Source organism: Salminus brasiliensis, chromosome 2 (assembly GCF_030463535.1).
Source record: "Salminus brasiliensis chromosome 2, fSalBra1.hap2, whole genome shotgun sequence".
Lineage (NCBI taxonomy): Eukaryota > Metazoa > Chordata > Actinopteri > Characiformes > Bryconidae > Salminus > Salminus brasiliensis.
In genome coordinates this window covers 31,631,305-31,652,254 of record NC_132879.1, presented here as the reverse complement: position 1 = coordinate 31,652,254, position 20,950 = coordinate 31,631,305, and the positions used below count along the sequence as shown (strand labels likewise).

General features: G+C 41.4%; 1 protein-coding gene across 6 annotated transcripts in view; it reads right to left on the bottom strand.

The window, feature by feature from the left end:
* plxnb2b (plexin b2b) overlaps positions 1 to 20,950 on the bottom strand; it is a 158,798-nt gene that overhangs the window by 19,089 nt on the left and 118,759 nt on the right. For all 6 annotated transcript variants that reach the window (XM_072672363.1, XM_072672364.1, XM_072672367.1 and 3 more), the window contains 13 exons: positions 20,675 to 20,786; positions 19,985 to 20,096; positions 18,818 to 18,919; positions 17,187 to 17,282; positions 15,896 to 15,983; positions 15,503 to 15,666; positions 13,895 to 14,043; positions 10,408 to 10,519; positions 6,165 to 6,301; positions 5,259 to 5,441; positions 2,825 to 2,939; positions 1,635 to 1,844; positions 100 to 279 (listed from right to left, as the gene is read on the bottom strand). In XM_072672363.1, coding sequence (XP_072528464.1) covers positions 100 to 279; positions 1,635 to 1,844; positions 2,825 to 2,939; positions 5,259 to 5,441; positions 6,165 to 6,301; positions 10,408 to 10,519; positions 13,895 to 14,043; positions 15,503 to 15,666; positions 15,896 to 15,983; positions 17,187 to 17,282; positions 18,818 to 18,919; positions 19,985 to 20,096; positions 20,675 to 20,786 — 1,760 coding nt within the window. The remainder of the gene's footprint in view (positions 1 to 99; positions 280 to 1,634; positions 1,845 to 2,824; positions 2,940 to 5,258; positions 5,442 to 6,164; positions 6,302 to 10,407; positions 10,520 to 13,894; positions 14,044 to 15,502; positions 15,667 to 15,895; positions 15,984 to 17,186; positions 17,283 to 18,817; positions 18,920 to 19,984; positions 20,097 to 20,674; positions 20,787 to 20,950) is intronic.

Below are 20,950 nucleotides of genomic sequence, written 5' to 3'. Positions count from 1 at the left end.
CGGCCATCACTACCTTTTCTGTCCAAAAAAGTACTCTGCCCCAATCTGCATCTGTGTCAGAGCCAGAGAAGCTAGAACGGCTGTAAAGTGCTGACTCACCAGGAGGTCGAGGGGCTCAGACGCGATGTCCCGCCGCTGTCTCTTAGAGCGTGATCTGGGTGTGGTGGTTGGAGGGTCCAGGAACAGCTTGTCGTCCTGAAGAGTGTTTACATTACAGGGTACGTCGCCCACAAACGCCTGCGCCTCCTTAGCCGTCATGGCTTTGGAAAAACCCCGACCCTGGATGGAAAAATAGGTACCGGCTGGGAGTCAGGTCAAATATTCAAAAATGAAAATATTACCATAAGCTTAAGCTGACGACTTGTGAAAATATTTACAGAGCTTGATTCTCACTGTTTGACGCACACTTGTGGTTAAATATTTAATATTTAACATTTGTAGGGTTGGCAGTTCTACATATGCAAATGGCATGAATAAGATTTACAAATTGAGCTACGCTGCCAGTCAAATGTTTGGTGACACTTAGCTTAGCTTTTATGAAATATGCTTTCTTTTCCAGCTTAGAGCAACATAACACTTCAGAACGCTGGAAATGCTCTACCCCAGTGCACCTCGTCTCTGTGCTGTGATGGCTGCACTCATTTACATTTACATTTATGGCATTTAGCTGATGCTCTTATCCAGAGCGACTTACAGGGTTACTCGTATTACACAGGTGGGCCAATGCAGTGTTAGGAGTCTGGCCCAAGGACTCTTATTGGTGTAGTGCAGCATAGTCACCTAGGCCGGGAATGGAACCCCAGTCTCCCACACGGTGGGGTAGCTCAGTGCCAGGTAGTGGTGTTATCACACCAACCACTCATCTACACTTAAACCTTTTCGGTGTTTAAACCAGCTTTGGGACAAAACAGGTTTAATGCATCCTTTGAAGACAAAACTGGCAAATTATTTTTTAGGCAAAAACCTGCTTCATTTCGAGTGATTAGTACAGGTGATATAAAGGGTTCTTTGAGCAATGCCACAGAAGAAGCGGGTTTGGCTCCATAAATAACCATTTTTGTATGAAGAACCTTTAAAGGTTAAACAAGTAAATTTTTAGGTTTATTGTTTTACCAATATAAAAGGTTGTTTACTCTCACATCTCTTTTTATAAAGATGGGGATTTATTTAACAACCTTTCTAAAGAAAACATTGCTTCCTTGGGATTTGATCAATTTAAGAGGACAATGGGAGCCATCATTATAAGAGCTGAGCTGTGAACAATTCTGCGGATATGACATTTTGTTAGGACTTTTCCCATTAACCATAGAAAATTCCTAGCAAGATATCAATGGGACCATGAGGACCATGGTTCTTTATGAAACAAAAAGTGGTTATTCTCTACAAGAACCCTTTGTAGCATTTTTTTAATAAAAAATTTAGTATATTTTAGTGTCAAGTAAATAACTTTGCAGGTATTTTCTCTGTAACACTTTATTTTGAGAGTCCCTGGTAGAATCACTACATGGTTCGTCAACGGTTTGTACACCTGTAGAAAACGGGCCATAAGGACTGACCAAACACTGGACACCAAACGTTACTTGGAAATTTCAAGGGAAGGACTTTTGTATTTAGTGTCCTTTGGGAGGACGCACCGTGACGATGAACACGCTGTTCTCTATGATGACTGTGTTGGACAGCGGGAAGAAGTCGGGATCTCTGTGATATTCGAATGGACTGAGCTTGTCCACCACGTTGTCCAGATGGATGGACATGCTGAAGGACTGGCTCTCATACTTCCTGTCCACCACCGGTGAGAGGAACTGCAGCGTAGTGTCATTCTTAATCACAGCCTCCTGAACAAACTGAGGGGACAGAAGAACCCATTGTAATGGAAAAGAAGTTAGAGTAGAGCATTTTACACACACACACACACACACACGTACACACACATACACACCTACTATGGTGGTGTGAGAACAGTCTCTGTTCTGCTACAATTGCTAAGAAGACCCTGAGGGCTATTTAGTCACGGCCCTACCAGCCAGAGAGGAGAAACACACACACACATAGACACACACACTGAGAGAAAAAGACCCTCTCACTATGGCTGCCCTCTGTGTTAATCAAGCAGAACATCCAGCCCTGTATTAATGCAGCTTCTAAATGAAAGTGAATCAGATTTCTCCACTTATTCCCCTCTGCTGCTCCCACAGTGTGACTCGGAGCACGCACACACACATACACACACACACGCACACTCACACAACCCAGTTAAGACCTCCTGAACCACTCGCACTATACCATGCATTCCAATTACACTCTAATACACTTCTATATATTCTACGTATATTTACAGAAGTATTCATTTTTCAGGAAGGCCTTGCAGAAGGCTGCAGAGCTCTTAGACTTATTGGTATTCAGTGTGGCTACAGGGGGACTGAATGTGAGAGTGTGTGGGTGAGTGTGAGGGGGGTGGCAGCGAGAGAAGAAGAAGAAGATGACGAAGAAGAAGAAGCGAGTTCAAAAGCTTATCCTCAGATAAGAAAGATTACATGAAACATTCATCAAGTTTTTTCCTTTTTTTCCACAAGATAAATGCTTGTTTAATCTTCGTGTTTTGTTTATGACAGCTTTGGAATTACAAGTCATTAAGTGTCTGCCGCATCAAATAACTGAAACCGAAAGCTGAGCAGGAGAAACCCTCGCTATGATTCTGATTTCCAAAAGGACAGAAAAAAACACAGGGGGATAAAGGGTAGGTTATCTTCAGGAGAGAATCTGGACCAAATGTTTTCCCCTTATTTATAAACTGGTTTACTGCAGAGAAGCAGACTGTGGATACCTCTGCTGTATTTTGCGTCGTCGGCCCAGACCACTCATCAGCCGCCTTCACTCTGATAGTGGCTCTCTGGATGAGGGCGAATCCTGAGCCCATCACTGTAATCTTCCTTCCACCACTGAGACAGATAAGAATGCAACAGCCACAGCAGTCAACACACAGCTTTCAACAGAAAAGTAAAGTAAAATATTTTTTTTTATTTTCAGTGGAGTAAAATATTGTCATGTTTCAAGTGACATTAACAGACATTTGCTAAAGACAAATTAAGCCAGATTTGTAAAGTTCAACGGTAAAAACGCTAGTCTTTTTAAAATCGGCATGACATTGAGATAATGCATATTAACCCTCAAGAGTCTAAGGCCAATTTCTCAATTTTTCCGTTCCTTTCCCCTTTAAAAGCACATATAGGATAATACCTACATGTTATACATCAAAATATTCAGAACTTAATGCAGAATCTCATCTTTCTCCATAATGAGACCACATGTGACCTAGAGCACTAAATAAAGAGCTAATCTGACCCTACACATGAAAACCTGAAGTCAGATTTTAGAAATGCTTCACATTTCCTGTGAAAACAGACCTTAACTCATGTGGACGAACTGTTTTGATGTTTAAAATGAGTTTACCAGAGTGACGAGTTTCTGAGTGTCCACTGGTAATTTTCACACAAAGCCATAGACGGATGCACAAATCCAGCAATTACAGATGAGAAGTAGATAACGAACTCATATATCCACCAGTTAGACGCTGCGAGAGGCAGAAACGAGTATTTCGACCTGTCTCCCAATCCGTTTTGAGCCTTTGGATGAGAGTCATGTACCATGATGCAATTGAAAGGCGTGCTGTACAGATTCATGGAAAGTTTGATCCGTATTTCTGTGCTGTATTAACACAATATAGCACATTACAATATAATATCTTATTAATAAAATATTAATAAAAACTTCAAGAATCATTTAATTTGACACGAGAGTTAATATCCAATGCCCAGCTCATCAAGGAACACCAAACATCTCAGAACAGATCTATGCAGATATAACAGAATAAACAGAGGTCAAATAGTTGAGTAGAAGACAATGTTTGGTAAACAATATTAAGGTATCAACTGTAACACTAATTCCCTTGAACCCCAGGTTCATAGTTTATTCATTAATCCTAACGCAGAAACCATTTCAAATTATTTGGCAACAGTTTGGTTTAGCCCATCTTGCGGAATCCCACAGGGTTGTATTTTAGGGCCTATGAAACTAATGTTAATCATAACAGTAATGTACTTATGAGAGTGAAAATGGAAGTGTGGACGTGAAACTTTCAGAAATGCTCCTCAATCTGTATCCATTCCACAGGTTCCTAAGCAGCACCCTAATTTTCCTTCCAAACTGAGCATGGAATGTGGGTGAAGGGATCCGCAGTTGATAAAACAACTTCATTCAGAAGGTCCTGCAGTGTCATTTTTATCAAACATGAAGCATTATGTTGTTTAACTGACTGGCTGACTGTTCTGCAACCTCCTATGAAGAGTTGAACTGTTCACTCCTCCCTACGCAGTGTGAAAGTCCTTTATAACGGAATGCTTTTTCTCCCTGTGGTTTGGAAACACCCTTAAAATGTCTGAATTTTACAGGGAACTGTTAGTGCGACTGGAATGCAGCTTTTTTTTAAATATATTTATTTATTTATTTTTATCTGAGCCTGACTGAAGGCTGTTGTAAAATACTGGAATCTGAACTCCTTCCAAAGAAGTTCTCATCAAACGCAGTTGTGGTGTGTGATCAAAATGTGCCTTCTACATATTAATAGGTTAATTAGCGGAGTGTGCACAAGAGGAAACTGTTGATGACTTTCCTTTTGAGACAAACATGTTTGGAAACATTAAAGAAAAGACTTCTCGTCTTCTCACCAGGAGATTCAGGTGGTAATTTCTGTGAGGCAAGGGGTGTGAACAAGTAAACGTGTTAGCTACTATGTGAAACTACTTGCTTTTACCCTCATGGTAAAACTGGGAGTGTATTTTAAATCTGGTCCTATGATCCTTAAACAAAAATCAAAACTTGCTGCAGTTTGAATGTGAATCACGTGAAAGGGCGATCTACATCTCTGTCTATTCGGATGTCACGCAAACCTCTCACTGATGGAGAACTTCTCACTTCTCTGTGAAAGTCCTGAAAGTTAACAATGAAAGGCTCTGTAAAAGCCACAGTGCTAAATAAATAAATAAACTTCTTACTTCTGCAGATGAAAGCGGAAATGGAGCTCTTATCTGTAGGAGTTAATCTAACGCTGGCAATTTCCCTGCGTTCTTTGTTCAAGTACAATCTGGTTTTCCAGGTCCACAAGCCTATTGCATTTGCATGGAGAACAGCCTGCCATCTAAAATAGTGAAGGATAAACCAGAAATAAGAGGCAGTGGGTGGAGGGCACAGAACAAACTCACCAGTCAAAGCTGTCTCTGGGATGGTGATCGGTAATCACGGGATTGTTGGAGAACTGAAAGGCTGCAGAGACCTGAGTTCTGGTGTGCTTCCCATAGTGCACAACAACAGGGAGGAAGTCAGAGGGCACCTTCTCGCCCCGATATGGCCCCACCTTACACGTGATCTGCTTTCCAAACTCCTCACTGACAGACAGAGAGATAGAGGGGGAGAGAGAAAGTTCAAAGAAAGAGTCCAGGTAATAGACAAAAAAATGACGTTTTTCAAACAATCTAATTTACAGATATTCTCCCTTAACAGATGGGACCAAGAACTGTTCTTAACCACTTGATTTTGCCCAGACAAAAGAAGCCAAGTGTGTAAATCTCTCTTTATTAGAGATATTTTCAGATTTTCTTGGTTTCAGCATGCAGTTTGTACAGTGCTAATTGGTGACATTATGTTTGCATTACTTGTTAGATTCATTAGCCTCCTACCTCCAGCGAAAACTTAAAGAAGCAAACATCAGACACCAAATGCTTCTTGGCTAATCGACAACATTTGGAGTGAGGGGAAACGGTGTGAATTGGATTTTGCTGTAAACTACGCCTTTGAGCAAAAGTAACAGTTAGAACAGAATGAGAATAACGACAAGCAGCAGGGAAGAAAATTGAGGGGAGAAGTTGAGATAACTGGGACACTCTGAATGAGAGGAGAGGAAAGTGAAATCTCCATGCAGAGAGCGAGGGTGCAGCAAGGCAAATAAGGTTGTGCACACACACCAAACTCTGATGACTTATGAGTTATGACTAATTACTTTCCACCGAAATCTGCAGACTCGCTGCAGACTTTACATCAGCACGGCTCTATGGGAAATAAAGGCAATTACACACACTACATCCACCAACGATGCCGAGCGCTGTACTCACACTCGGCATGGCACTCCGTCCACAGTGATGTGAATGTCTTCCTTAGAGCCTGTGTCGAGGTTCGTTCCGGTGATGGTGATGACCGTCCCTCCTGCTCTGGGACCCCGACTTGGATGCACTACATCAGGCTTGGGGTCCTGAGAAATCAATGAGAAAGTGATGTAACACTGGCCAGCTCCGCAGTGCTTTTATAATAAGACATTACATGACATTACAGCGCGTTACGTCATTCGACATCCTCTCTTTCCCGCAGCTACAAGGATATGCAAATAAAAGGCAAGTCTATGGAAGAAACGGAGAAAAACGAAAGTGTTGCTTTCTCACAAAAGAGTCCAAAGCCATCTGGTTATCTTAGCACTGTTGTTTGTATTCAAGTAACTGTTTCATTGAGCATTCCGCATAAATCATTTAGTAGCATACAGTTAACTATGCATTTAAAATACAGAATCAGCTCCATTCATTTCCAATCTGGATTACACTCACACGCATTTCAGCAAACCATCACGAGCAGGTAGTTCGCCTGAACACACAAATCCGATTAGGTAACAGGGGGGGGACTTACAAAACTAAGCTGATTGAAACATTGCAGCCTAGCTTCTAAATGTAGCCTTTGAATCAGAATCCTGGGGGTGGGTATCAGTTGGGGGCTAATTGAGTGAGCAGTAGCTAAAAAAAAACTGGTAGTGAAACACATTACCAGTGATACCACCTACTCATAACTGTATCATAACTCCCTTGAGTTCTAGTCTCATATCTCCCCCAGGCCGTACTGACACTGAGGCAGATTTGTTTTCTCTTACGCTCCTTCTCCCTCATACCCTACATGTGCACACACACTTACACACTGGCACACTACCGCGCAGCGCTGTCAGTTTGCTGAGTAAACACACAGCCTTAGAAAAGCCTTGTGGGAGGGATAGAGCAGTGCTAACTCCCCATAATACTGATGCAATAAAACCTGCTAATGCACGGGGACAGGCGTGCCCTGCTCACCTGACAGACTAAACAACACACAGTGGGGACACCACACATCATCCCACAACACCATAGCCATTCAGTGTTTAGTTAGTACAACTGTAGCTTGAAAAGAAAAGCACAGTGTGAGCTTGCTGGCATGCCCCGGCTCAGCAGTGGAGGAAGGGAAGAGGGCTGGAATCACTTCTTTAGCTTTCCCTGCACCTTCACACTTGGGTTTATTATATACAGCCTTCGCTTTCCATTATGAGGAGAGGAGGTTATAAAGGTCGATTCCCCTGAGCTCTAGACTCACATACTGAATACAGTTACAAGGACTGAGTAAAACAGACAACCAGGGGAGGTAAAAATGAAAAAAGCAGTTGTTTTTGCACCTCTGCACTTTTGAAATATCACACCATGCAAGCCGTGTGTTTCCTTTGGTCCTGAAAGTCCAATACACTATCCAGCGGAGGCTCCAAAACAAATTAATTGGTTCTTAAAAAAATATATTTTCTGGCTAAAGCATGTGGTGCAGCAGCGGTTCACTGACTTTGCTTGCTCACATCTCTCAAGTCGATCACTCCAGCTTAGCAAGGTAGCGGAGAAGATTATTTCAAGTGACATTCAGCAAGTTTTGCGCAGTGTTGTGATAAACCATACGACCGAGTGCATTAGTTTATGCATCTCTCACTGAAAATGTTATCTTGTAGGCCCACTTTTTTGGAAACGCCTCATTCATATGCTAAAACTTGCTGAGATCTTAATTGGTTCTGCCACTGAGTTTGACTGTCTGTCTGTTGGTGGGTATAGGGTCACTGGTCAATGCAATTACGGAGAGTGATTTTTCTATTTGATTAGAGGCAAGTGGCCAGAAGTCATCCTAGCACTTTAACAAAAAAGTGGCAGGTCAAACGCCTGTTAACCCCAGTTGTTCTTGACACCAGTCTCATTTAACAGTAGAAAGCCAAATTGCATGGCCCCATCATTGGGAGATCGCAGGTTGGATCTCTGGTGATGCCATAGCCACCACGTGCGTCTGTTAGTGGACATTCTCCTCTGATCATGTTTAGCTGTCCAATGACATGATGTGTGGGAGGAAAGACATACAGCCATGTCCTTAAGTTTTTGGCATTTAGAATGGGAGACTTTTCAGTTTAATATGAAGGGGTTTGCTAGAAATACTGCAGTAACTGTTTACATAGTCCCTTCATTTTTTTTGACTCAAAAGTAATTGGACAAACATCATTATAAATATATTGATGTTTAATTCAATGACTGCCTGAAGTCTGGAACCTATGGACATCAAATGCTTCCTCCTTTTTCCTCTGTTGTAATTCTTTGCTAGGTCTTTACTGCAGCCATCTTCAGTTGCTGCTTGTTTGTAGGTATATTTGCCATTACTTTTGTCATTAGTGGGTGAAAAGCAGGTTAGGTGACTAACTCCATAGCCATTTTTGCTTTAAGAATTTCTTGGATTGCTTTTGTGGCAGTGTTTCAAGTCATTGTGCATCTGTACAGTGAAGCACCATCCTATCGGTTCTGCAGCAATAAACTGAATCTTAGCAGAATGTATAGCTCTATAGACCTATCAACAATCACATAATCAATAACTAACTACCCAAACTATGCAAGCTTAGCTGTTTTCTATCACTTTAATCAAGCCTTTCTGTTCTTGTGTGTAACCAGTGGTTCGCACCTTAAGCTAAACCCTCTGTGTTTAAATTCACAAAGACAATATGGACATCTGCTCATTCATTCGTTCTTCTGAAATCAGTGAAGGATTTCATTCAGCAACAAGAGTGAGGTTAGGATGTTGGATGAACACCACCCCACATCCTCCCTAAAGGGGGGGATTTAGACCCCTCTGGCCCATGGCTGGCTTTAGGCATGGTGCCAATAGGTTAATGCTTATCTGCTCCAGAAAGTCCTATCCTATTAGGCATACTTCTCTACAGGGACTTCTTGGTGCATGTATGTGTGTGTGTGTGCATTTGCACATCTGTGTCAGCAAAGGGTGCAACTTAAAGTAGCTAAAAGACTTCATTAGAAGGGGTGTTCACAAGCATTTGGGCATATAGTGTATCTTGACTGTAGGCATTCTTCACCAAAGAAAAACAAATTGAGCTCATACACTTCAGTTGTTTTCCATGGTCTTTCAGGCCTTTTGATGTTGCTGAGTTTGTCAGGGCATTCCTTCTCTTTAAGAGTGTAGCAAATTGTTGACTTGGCCACTTCCAATGTAACTGCTATCCTCCCTATTTATAGAGGCCTGATAATGGCCTCATTCACTTGCACTGGCACCTCTTTGAACTGCATATTAGAAGAGTTCCCAAGAAAAGCTACCAAATGCAAATGTTGCACTTGAAATCCACTCCAGGCCTTCTGTTCTGAAATGACACAGGGAAAAAAGGCCACACCTGATCATAAAAATGCTGGACAACTTTTCAAACATAATAGTGGTTCTGATACAGAACCACTAAACTTAGACTTGTAAATGGCCACAAGAATGCTGAAGTCCAACTGTGTGATGAGCTCCAATGCATATAAACTCAAAAAACACATACATATGCTTTTGCTGCTGAACTCTGGACTGCAATTTGCACACTAAGCACATGACACTTCACTGTGTATTTCTGCACAAGAACATGTAAATGTCGTACTGCTCTTAGTCAACTACCACAATAACTACTTTACTTTGAACAATACACTCCTCAATGTGTTTTATTGCACAGATATTCATTGAACACTCTGAAACACCAGCTCTGAAACACTTTCATAATAGGATATTACAATCATTCAGCAGGCTCTTTTCTCCACAGCTGCAAGAATGTGCGAATAAAAGCAAAGTCTAGAGAATAAAAGAACATAAGAGCGCTGCTTTCTCACAAGGGCTATCTTTTTAGTAGAGATGTCGTATTGGTATTAGTCAGTATCACTGTAGGTCAATAATCATCTTGAGCATGATAGCCAGGGTTATTTCCAGCTGATTTCTTTACTTTGTATATTTCACAGTGACTCTCTTAGTAATCTGAATTGGGCAACAACAATATCCACTATTTTATCACTATATCCATTCATACTAGCAGTGTGAGTACTCAGTAGTTGGGAAACAGTCCGTCCAGCCAGACCTTCTTTTGAGTATAGGATTGAGACATCAGTCCATTGAAGCCATATGGCAGATACAAACCTCTCGCCAAGGCTCAGATTTAAGAATTCATTTTTAGGGCTTTGTATTTTTACAGAATTCACGTTTTCCCTCTACTGTCGAAAATATTCTGGGACTTACCCGATAGTTAAAAAAGACTGAGGATGTGCCCCTCTTCCCTCCTTTGACCTCCACCTCCACCACTCCTTTAGACGGGCTGTGGGGTTCCACTGCGCCAATCTCACACACAACACTGCAAAAGATAATCAGATATCATTATCACAAAATGTCAGGCTCATAAACAAGGTTTATTACACACTAAGGTGTATTACTCAAGAACTACAGAGACCTCTGTACAAACTGGTTGGGCTTTTCTTTGATTGCAGAAGCTTGCAATAACACTTTTGGCCCTCCAGTAGGTCATAGGCTGTTTAAAAGGGTTAACTTTTAATGGAAGTTAGAGTAAGTGAGAGTTAAAATAATTTATTCCAAGTCATTCTGGAGCATTTCTTCTGGTCTATTCATTCTAAACCACCTGATTGAAATCCTATACAAAATAAAATGGAGATACAAGGTAATTTCTATGACACAGACTATACTCAAATATATATCCAATTAATTTCAAATACTTTAATTTAGGGCTGGCCGATATGTAAAAAAATTATATCACAATAGGTAAGGAATTTTTTTTTCCGATACATTTCAAAAGCCTGCTATCCAAATACTCTCCCATACTAAGTACAGGGATTTTTATGGACATTCAAATAAACAGGCTGATTACACTTTCTGTAATAAAACATGCAGTTGGTCATATTGTGTATCTCAGTAACAAAATTCATCATGATGCAATGAAATATTGTCATATTGCTTACCCCTACTTTAATGGTATATATTGGTCTACACTGAGCATATATGTACCTGAACCTGTGTTTCTAGCTATATCTACTAGGCTGCCAATTAATACCACAGTACATTATTTTCAGTATGGGCCGAGCATGCCCTCTGAACTCAAAATAATGCTTGCTACTTTTTGATATCTGCACAGTCGTATAACTCTGACCTTACACCAAAATAAATGGTAGTGTGATGAACACACTATGATTCATATTGCTGTAATGTGCACACATCAGCTGCTGCTTTGTCTGAGATTTGAACACACTTTGCTTATGTAAAACTCTGGTTTTAAATCAGAAGTGGCATAGACAATAAAGCAGAACATTTCTGCAACATTGGTGTTTTCAGTGTCGTCACTGCTCACAAGCGGAAGCTTGCCGGGAAAGTATTCTGTACATGCTTCAGGTGACATGGCACTTGTGGTAAACACCACAAACAAAAGAGTAGAAGCGGAAGAGCCGGACGCCTACATTCAACGTTCCATATTTCACAGTAAAACTGTTCCACATTGCAGACATTTGGACTGCACTGTTATCTTCTGAAAACATGCCTATTTGTGACATCATAAACACAGGCATATCCATTAAGCCTTTAGATGAAATTGTCTTTAGCATTACAAAAACATACATTCAGTCAGGTGTGTCCAAACTTTTTGACTGGTACTGGCTCAGCATTGTTGCTAGGGTATTTCAGAGGGCACTGTAAAAAAAGCAGCAGGATGGCGTACCAGCAGTTCCATGGGGCAGCAATCTAGTGTGGAACTGCAGCAGTCCCAAAACTCAATTATACTAAACAGCCCACTGTAAGAGGCTTCCACATGTCCCTTGTGGCGAGTCTGTATAAGTCTTCACTTGCTGGAAGCTCTGCCTCGCAGTGCCATGAATGCTTACACACACCACACTGATGCCAAAGCCCACTGCATTCAGCATGAAGCACACACCAACACACACTCCACATAGTCCTTGGTGCTTGAGCGGCTTGTTAGCAGCCAGCCAGACACAAAAGCCAGACCACCCTCCACCACACGCTGTACAAGTGGAGCTTAAAAGAGCAGCGTGTGATCTTGCTAGCACGTCCCAGCTCAACAGTGGAGGAGAGGTGAGGGCTGGAATTACTTTAGCTTTCACTGTATACTTACAGTCCTGAGTTTATTATCCACAGCCTTCACTGTCCTTCGCTAAGGGAGATGAGGAGGTTTATACAGGTCGATTCCTATGAGCTTAACATTCGCAAATCAAATACGGTTACAACTATGGAGAAAAACACGGAGAATGGAGACGGCTGAAAAAGTGAACCCCATGAAAAGCAGAAGGGTTGTTGCATCAGTTACAACAAGGAATCTTTGTGACTGCTCGATGGACACTGTATTAAAATCACCTTTGAAAAGGCATTCCAACCATTTTGCTGTTCAGATATACACTCACCGAGCACGGTATTGAGAGCTCTATACTTTATAGGCCCTTCTTTTTCTCTCAATACTTAAATTCTTCATGGCATGGATTCCACAAGACCTGTAGATCCTACAAGATTCTGGTCCATGCTGAGATGACTGTATTACATGATTCATGCAACTGCAAATATCCCATTTCCCAGGTTCTATTAGATTTATAGCCTGTAAATGGGAAGGCCACTGAAGAACACTGAACTCACGGTCATGTTCATGAAACCATAGAGAAATTACATGGTGCCTCACCATGCTGGAAGTAGCCAATAGAACATATGTAAACTGTGGTCATGAAGAGATGCACATGGTCAGCTGTTTCATTAAAGCAATTAATCGTTGGTATCAATAAGCTCAAAGTGTGCCGAGAAAACATTCTCCACACCGTTGATGCCAATTTCTGACCGTGCCATCTTTGTGCCTAAGATGAAATCAAGATCCAACAGACCAGCCTACGTTTTTCCAGTCTTCACCTGTCTGGTTCTGCTGAGTCTGTGTCCACTGCAGCCTCAGCTTTCCGATCTTGGCTTACAGAAGCGGAACTCGATGTCTGCTGTTGTAGCCCATTCGCTTTAAGGTTGGATGTGCTGTGCATTTTGAGATGCTTTTCTGCTCACCACAATCGTACGGAGTAGTTATCTGAGTAGTTATCTTATCTTACGACAAATCAGCTAGGTTTTTTCAATCAAGGGACTACCATTCTTGTTCTTTCTTAATGGGCTTTTTGTATTGCAGCACTCAAGATCCAACTGTGCTGAAAGAACCCTTTATTAGCAATGTTTTAGGTGCATATAAATGAAACATTTAAAATTAAAAACATAAAACTTTACACTGTAGACATTCTTGACTGACATAAATGATATACAGCCTTGCTTACACATTACCCTTTCACTTAACATGAGACAAGCCACTAGATGCAATGCCTGAGCAAGGCCTGCTCAGTTGGAATACTGTGCCCACTCAGCTCTGCATTCTTATTTTGTCCTGCAAGGTAATATACACTTCAAACAGCACTATGTTCTAGCTGAGCAAGCTGTTAAGATCTTACTCCGCCTACATAGCCTGATATGGGCCAATATGACTTGTATTAAAAACTTTTACCCCAACTAGATTTTTATAGTCTAACTTTCAACAGTTTACCTGATAAGGTGAACAAATACTTAGTTGGATATCTGATTCCCTCACGACCAACAGTACTTCTGAATACATGCACACTCCAGCCCTAAACTTTTTGATACTTGATATACAGTATCAAAGAAGCATCACAACAGCTCTGCACACTTGAATCATCACCTGGTAGAAACAGAGTATTTCTCTTCTTGCTGAATGCAGGGAACCCCTGCCACAGTGATGCGCTTAATGTCCTCCTTCTGAATGCCCAGGTTAGAGCCTTTAATAGTGACAGAGATTCCTCCCTTTAGGGGACCATAACAAGGGATAATCTAGAAGAAAAAAGAGAGAAGAGAGGATGAGAGGAACTGATGCATTAGTCATTTGGAATCAGCCTCTATTACCATAGACAGACATATTGTATTGAATCTATTATGCACTTAATGAGAAACAAAAGCTACAACTGCTGGGGTGCACTTATTTATGGAATATATGTCTGTCCAAACTGAAAAATTTAACTGGCTTTAAGAATAGAACAGAAAACATGTGGTTTAACATCAGATTTGCTTGACCTACAAAACCAAAAACGGAGAGGCCTTTAAGCCTGACCCAAAAACAAGCTTCTAGATTTTCTCTATCCTGGCACAGAGGTGGCAGAACTTCTCCTGGGTGTCTAAACAGCTGAGTTGCTGTCTTTAAAGACTGACGCATCTCTTTAAAAGCAATTAAATGAACGCTAATCTTACACTTACTTAAATTTTGGGATTATAAATTGTCTTATTTTATTGAATACTGCTTGTACCTTCACTGTAAGATCAGATAAGTTCAATGAACTTAAATTGAGGCAACTCATTGTCCTAAACAAAATAAGTTAAGCTTTGTTGAACACACAACGCAACCTATCCAAAAATCTCAATTTAGGTAAATACCCAATATAACCTTCTTCCTAATATTCCTCTAACAATTAAATGTTCATTGACTGTTACCACACTACCCTGCCCAAAACTGACAGTATAATCATGTGGTACTGCAAGAGTGGACACTGCAGTAGGCAGCCAGCCCAGAGCCATACTCAACAGTATCTTTACTGGTAAATTGCTCATTTAGCCAGTTTCGGCACAGTTTGGGACACAGCTACTGATGGTGAGTGATGGAGAGGACACACCCAATATGCAAACAGATGGTGCCAGGAGCCAAAGGGAAAGATGTTGTAAAATAAGTTTTTACTTAAAAAGGTTGTTCAACATAAACCTCAGGTATGGTATAAAATATTAATGAAAAAAAAAAAATGAAATAATTTGTTTATTATTTTTAATAATATAATATTTCTTATTAAAACAGCACAGCTGGCTCAGTTACATGAACTTGAGAAACATCAACACGCAAGAAATGATTAAACCCAACATCAGTACAGTTAATGCGCCACGCGGGCCAATCCAGGCGCCAAAGACATCAGACTAAACTCAAATAAATGAAAAATGATCAGAAAGTTATATCAAATGTACAATTATGTGGGTCATATATGGCGTATATCCTGTTTTACATACAACAGGCATTCATTGATCTGGGTTAAAACAAAATGTGGGATTGCAGTGTAGTAATAGACACTGCCTTGTGTGTCTGGCAGTATTTTAGCTCAAAGGTATCTTTAGACACGAACCTATTTACACTTGCTAGAGCTATTTTCTGAGTGAAGTCACTCTTGGCAGGAGCGTCAGCTAAATGCCACAAATTTACATGGAAATGTGTTAACAAGTGTTAGAAAACATGGAGCTGCAGAAAGTAGCTTACGGCTGAAATGCCGGGATCTGGGCACTCCTGTGCTTCGTCGGTAAGACACAGTTTTTCGAACACACATGAGCGGGTCCTAGCACACCACACGCACTGGTATTTCGAGTCTGCATTCTTACACAGACTGCAGTCCTCCCGGCCCAACGAGCAGTTATATAGAGTGACTAAAGAGAGAAAGACAAAGACTTATTCATCAAAATTAAGCAACCTTTACAAGAACAATATCGACCTAACACTCCATTATAATCAAACAATATAGTCCTTCAAGTGTGGTTAAAAATACAACCACTGAAGCACTGGATACTGGAGGCACTTCTGAAGTCTAACTTCATTAGATCAACAGATTGACTGCAGCACAAAGGCAAATTAAATACCTGTCAACACTAGACTCACCATTGAGTGTGCTGTCAATCTTCTTCTCTGTGGCTTTGTCTTTAATGTGGAACAGGACACTGGTCTCCTGGGTCTTGTCGTAGGAAAACTACACACAATACACATAGCACACAGAGAAAGAGAGAGAGAGAGAGAGAGAGAGAGAGAGAGAGATAAAGAGACAACCATGTAGTTAAAAAAATGTCTTGCTTCTTACATGAGGCCTGTGTCGTTGTACAGTCACACTTGAATAAGAGTCTACTCTTCTCCTATCTGCAGGCACTCTGCTGTTCACAACCCTCCTCTCGCTTTCTCAGCACATCTGGCAGTAAGTCAAACACAGCTGAAGAGAATCGATGGTGTAAGAGAGTGGCTGCGGGCCCGTGCGCTTGGTGTGTGCTTCTAGATGCCATTTTCCTGCCTCAGTCAGAGCCTCGGGCAGGCAGAGAGCCGTCCGCTGAGCAGGGCTGTGACAGGCTGGTGTTTAACCAACAGGGGGTGCCGTAATCTCAAACTCCCCATGGTGCTTCTTGCTGCTGGTGCAGGTGGACCCATCACTACTGAAGCCCCCATGTACCAGTTCCCCCCCCCTCACTTTAGCTACGCTATGCAAAATAAGCATTCAGTGATACAAACTTTCCTTTTTTTCATTTAAACCCTAAACCTGCACTAAAAAAGGTTCTTTACACTTAAACATCTTTGCATTGAACGGTTCTTTAGAAAAATGAAAGTGACTATTTTATGGTGTCCCTCCAAATAACCCTTTGATTTGTAAGCAAACAAAGGCCACAAACAGTACCGTACAATTTAGTCCAGCTAACCTTATAAACTCCCATAACAAAACTTTGAATAGCCTGCATAGTCATTTCCAGAAAATCTGTTTAAGATTCACAAAAAAATGAACCTGCAGTCTTGAGTTAATAGAGTCAGGTATGTTGTTTACACTGAAGCCCACCAGGTCAAACTAAGACAAACCATCTAACAGAATAATGATGACCATAGAGTGAAGGACACTGCCAGCTGGATTATTGATGATCAGAAGGTCAATACTGTGGACCAAACTGTATTGTGGGTGTGTATGAAAGAGAGAAGGGGGGGGGGGGGGGGGGGGGTGGAGAAAAAGAGGGGGGAAGGGCAGAAAGAGAGAGAGTGGGAGAGACAGAGAAACAGAAGGAATAGAGGAGGAAGGAAGAGAGAGAGAGAGAGAGAGAGAGAGGGGGGATGACAGAGATGTGACAGTTTGGTCTGTGTGTGGGCTTGTATGGTTGTGTTTGTGCATGTGTGTGTGTGTGTGTGTCTGTCGTTTACCCACCATGTATCCACCAAAAGAGAAGAACGGACCCTCTTCAGTCTTGACGTCATCTTCGAACTGTTTCATCAGCTCTGTGCCGATAGTGAAGTCCCGGTCCTGCAGCATCAATAATTCACATGAATTAGTGAACTAATACTGCATGTGGAGTAGGTGCCTGTGCAGTGAGTGTGTATTGACGGTGACCTTTCTACCCTGCAACATCAATAACCACAGAGTTAATATTGAGCTAATACATTACTCAACAGACTCAGCAGCACCAGCAGCATCAATGAGGCCTCGCCCAGTACACCAGACACTATGCGAGGGTCATTTTACCACCACATGCTAATCGAGAAGAGAATAAATGAAGGATGAATACTGTCTTTTACAAATCCCACACTACAGCTAGCTCTCAGTCCTGAACCCAGAGTAATACTAGCACCAATAAACACAACACACAAGCACTGCTGCACACACCGTTGTCTTAACATGAAAAATGTAGAGTGCTTTCACTGGAATGATGGCGCAATCGTGAGCTCTGCTCGGGCTGCTGATTTTTCATAGTAAACGGAAATAGATAAGGTGACCAGGAATGATGGGGGTAGATGAAATGACTTAGGTTAACTTTAGGTCCCAAATTTGCATACATACAAGCTAAATGAAGAACACTTAAAGCTACAGTATGCAACAATTCTACCTTTAAATAGCAGCTTCAAAATCATTCTGATGCTTCACTCACTTTTGATAGGGAAAATGGCGTCTCTGTTGTTGCACAAGACTTTCTGAGAGAACTGAATGAGGTTAAAACATACTTTCCGCAAGTGTGTGAACGAGCTACGCAGTCTGGTTTTTGTGTAGTAATTTTCAAAAATGTGTCATGACGTATTTCACATGCCGTTTTATGCCGTTGTGCTTTTTTCCAATTTAACTGTCAGGGTGGAGCAGTCTTCATTTTGATTTGTCCTCCATTGCCCCCCTGAGTACAGAGTGTTTTAACCGCCACAATAACATAAGAACACACGCTGCGTTTGTACAGCAGAACCATGCGTTTGCTGTGTGTTAGCCGGGCGTTGGGATTTGCGTTTGCGTCTTTGCGTTGAGTATGTTTCTGGCCTAACACTGAGTGTGTTTCAGTCCTAATTGTGAAACATCCTGTAATATTAGTCTACCGCATCAATCAACATGCTATCGATTCACCGGTTCAGCTATGGCTTCAGGCTCTCTGTGTTCTGTATCTCCGTATATATCTGTGAGAATTGCTCATGGGCTCCTACTACAGGTGGCAAGTGTAATTAACTTTAACTCCGCTGCAGTAAATGCAAATTGTGCTGCTTGACGGTAGGGGTTGGCAATGCATTAAACAAAATATCACCATAATTGAATACTATCACACCATACATGCCGCTCTGCACTACACCCAATTAGGCAAGAAGAATCATGCTCTCTTGGACTTTCTGCATGATCAGGATTCAAACTCACCATCTCCTGACAATAAGGCCAAACATTAAACAGATGCACCACTTGGGGAATGACTTTTTAATGAAACCTTCAGTGGTTCCGTGTTCTCTAAGAACTCACTGTGCCCATGACATGCTTAGAAAATCTTGTTGTGCTGTTATTCATAATTTAGTGGAAGGGGTGTCACAACTCACCTTGTAGGCCTGCAGATTTACACCCTCAAAACTGATGCGAGTCTTAAATCCCACTGGAATGAGGACGGGGTCTGGGTTCTCAAACCGTGGACAGTTCTTTGCCTGAAACAAACAAACACTGATTTAAACACTGCATTAAAGAACACAAAGAGGAAATAAACAGTCCATCATGTGAATAATAAGTTCACACAATGATCTTGGGAATTCTTTTTTCCCCCCGAAGCTCTAGTAAGCCAAGCCTGTTTAGACTGTAACGTATACAAACACATATACTGTGTATATGTAAAAGATGACCTACTTTCCAAAAGGCATAAAGTTGAAGATGGCACATTTCTTTAATATTTTAAGCAAGATTACTGTTTTTCTTTCTTTTACAGTTTTACCATAACAAAAAAGGAAAAGAGCCCAAAGCAAATGCATTGTCTAGGAATTGTCACCCATTCTTCCTTGCAAAAGGCTTCAATGTATGTGGGATTCTTGGGCAGTATTGAATGCACTGCTTTTTTGAGGTCTATCCACAGATTTCTAATGATGCTTGTGTCGAGGACTGTGGGCATCTCCGGCCTCTTGAGGTAGCCTATTGTGGATTCTGTGGTGTGTTTAGGATCACTGCCCTGCTGTAGACGCCATCCTTCAGCTTTTTTTTTTAGATTAGGCGTGATGTTTGCTTACAGAATTTGCTGATATTTAGTCTAATCAATTCTTCCCTGAACTAGTCAAATGTTATCTGTGCCTCAGGCTGCAATACAAACCTGACGCATGATTGACCCATCACTGTGCTTAACAGTTGGAGAGGTGTTCTTTTCATGAAACGCTGCACCCTATCAAGTGCTCCAAAACGCTTTGAACTTCATCAGTCTACAGGACTTGTTTTTGCAAATTACAAATGAATGAATAGCAATCATGTACATAATTTCCTTCCTTGTGGTGCGTGTTACACGTGTTAGAGGGGGAGTTCACTTTTAGCGCAACTCAGTTCAGTAAGCATATACAGCACATCTGCACACGGAAATCATGTCTAGGCTATCTGATGCAAGCAGATTATGCAGTTTAAGGTGAATGTACAGCAATAAAGCACAAAGCTTTGTAAGCAAAGTAAACAGTTGTCCTGCACAAATGGTTGAGTACAAAAAAAAGGAAAAAAAAAAAGCTTTGCTAGTTTTGCACCTGTTTATGTTTGATGATGTTGGGTCCTTTTTCATTATCATTCATATCCGAGCAGGTGTGGTCAGCAGTATTCCACTGACACGCCCACGGTCTGCTCACGCAGGCTGTACATCTATAAGCCAAACAGCAAAAAATGATTAAACAAAACAAAAAACCCCCAAAAAAATACACCTACAGAGGAAAAGGATAGCGAGGCATCAACACACAGACCCCACAGATCTGTAATTACATTCTTCAGCAGTGTGTAAATGTTGAGTGGAAATAATACATCTCTGCAATTCCCAAGAAACAATGCACATTCATCAGATATATTCCAGAGAGCTTAAAAAAAGGGAAAAAATATCCACAAAGAACACAGTGCTGGTGCAGGAAAGAAAAAAAAACACCAGAGATCACCTTTTGCTTTGATGAATGAATAGGAAACTAAAGCAATTTCCTGCTCTTGGTGTTTGGGTGAAAAAACAGGAAAGGAAGAGAAAATGCAAGGAGTCCCTATAGAAGCAAATTCAATTTCAGTATCACTCATGCATCACAATTTATGAGTAAACCTTAGTTTCATCTGTACAGATGCTCGTATTCATTACACACACACACATATACACACAGACACACACGCACATACAGTGTGGCGTCAGCACAAAGAGGTGACACACTCGCTGACATAGGGAGAAGAGAGGAGAACCCACTCACGGAGTGTTTTCCGCTTTGCGGATGGCTGCTGCACAGTTGTAGAAGTCATACTCGCGAGAGGCCACCTCCACACTATCATTCACAAAGACCCGCACCAGCACTGCCACAAAATCTAGACAGGGAGACAGATACATGGGGAAGAAACTCAGCAGCGCACTCACACACTCTACACTGTTCTCCTTCCAACAGTTCCACACAAGCTCTAGCTTTATTCACTCAGTTGCCAGTTTATTAGGTAAACAGAAAAAAAACACATGCGCAGTGACACCAATGTAG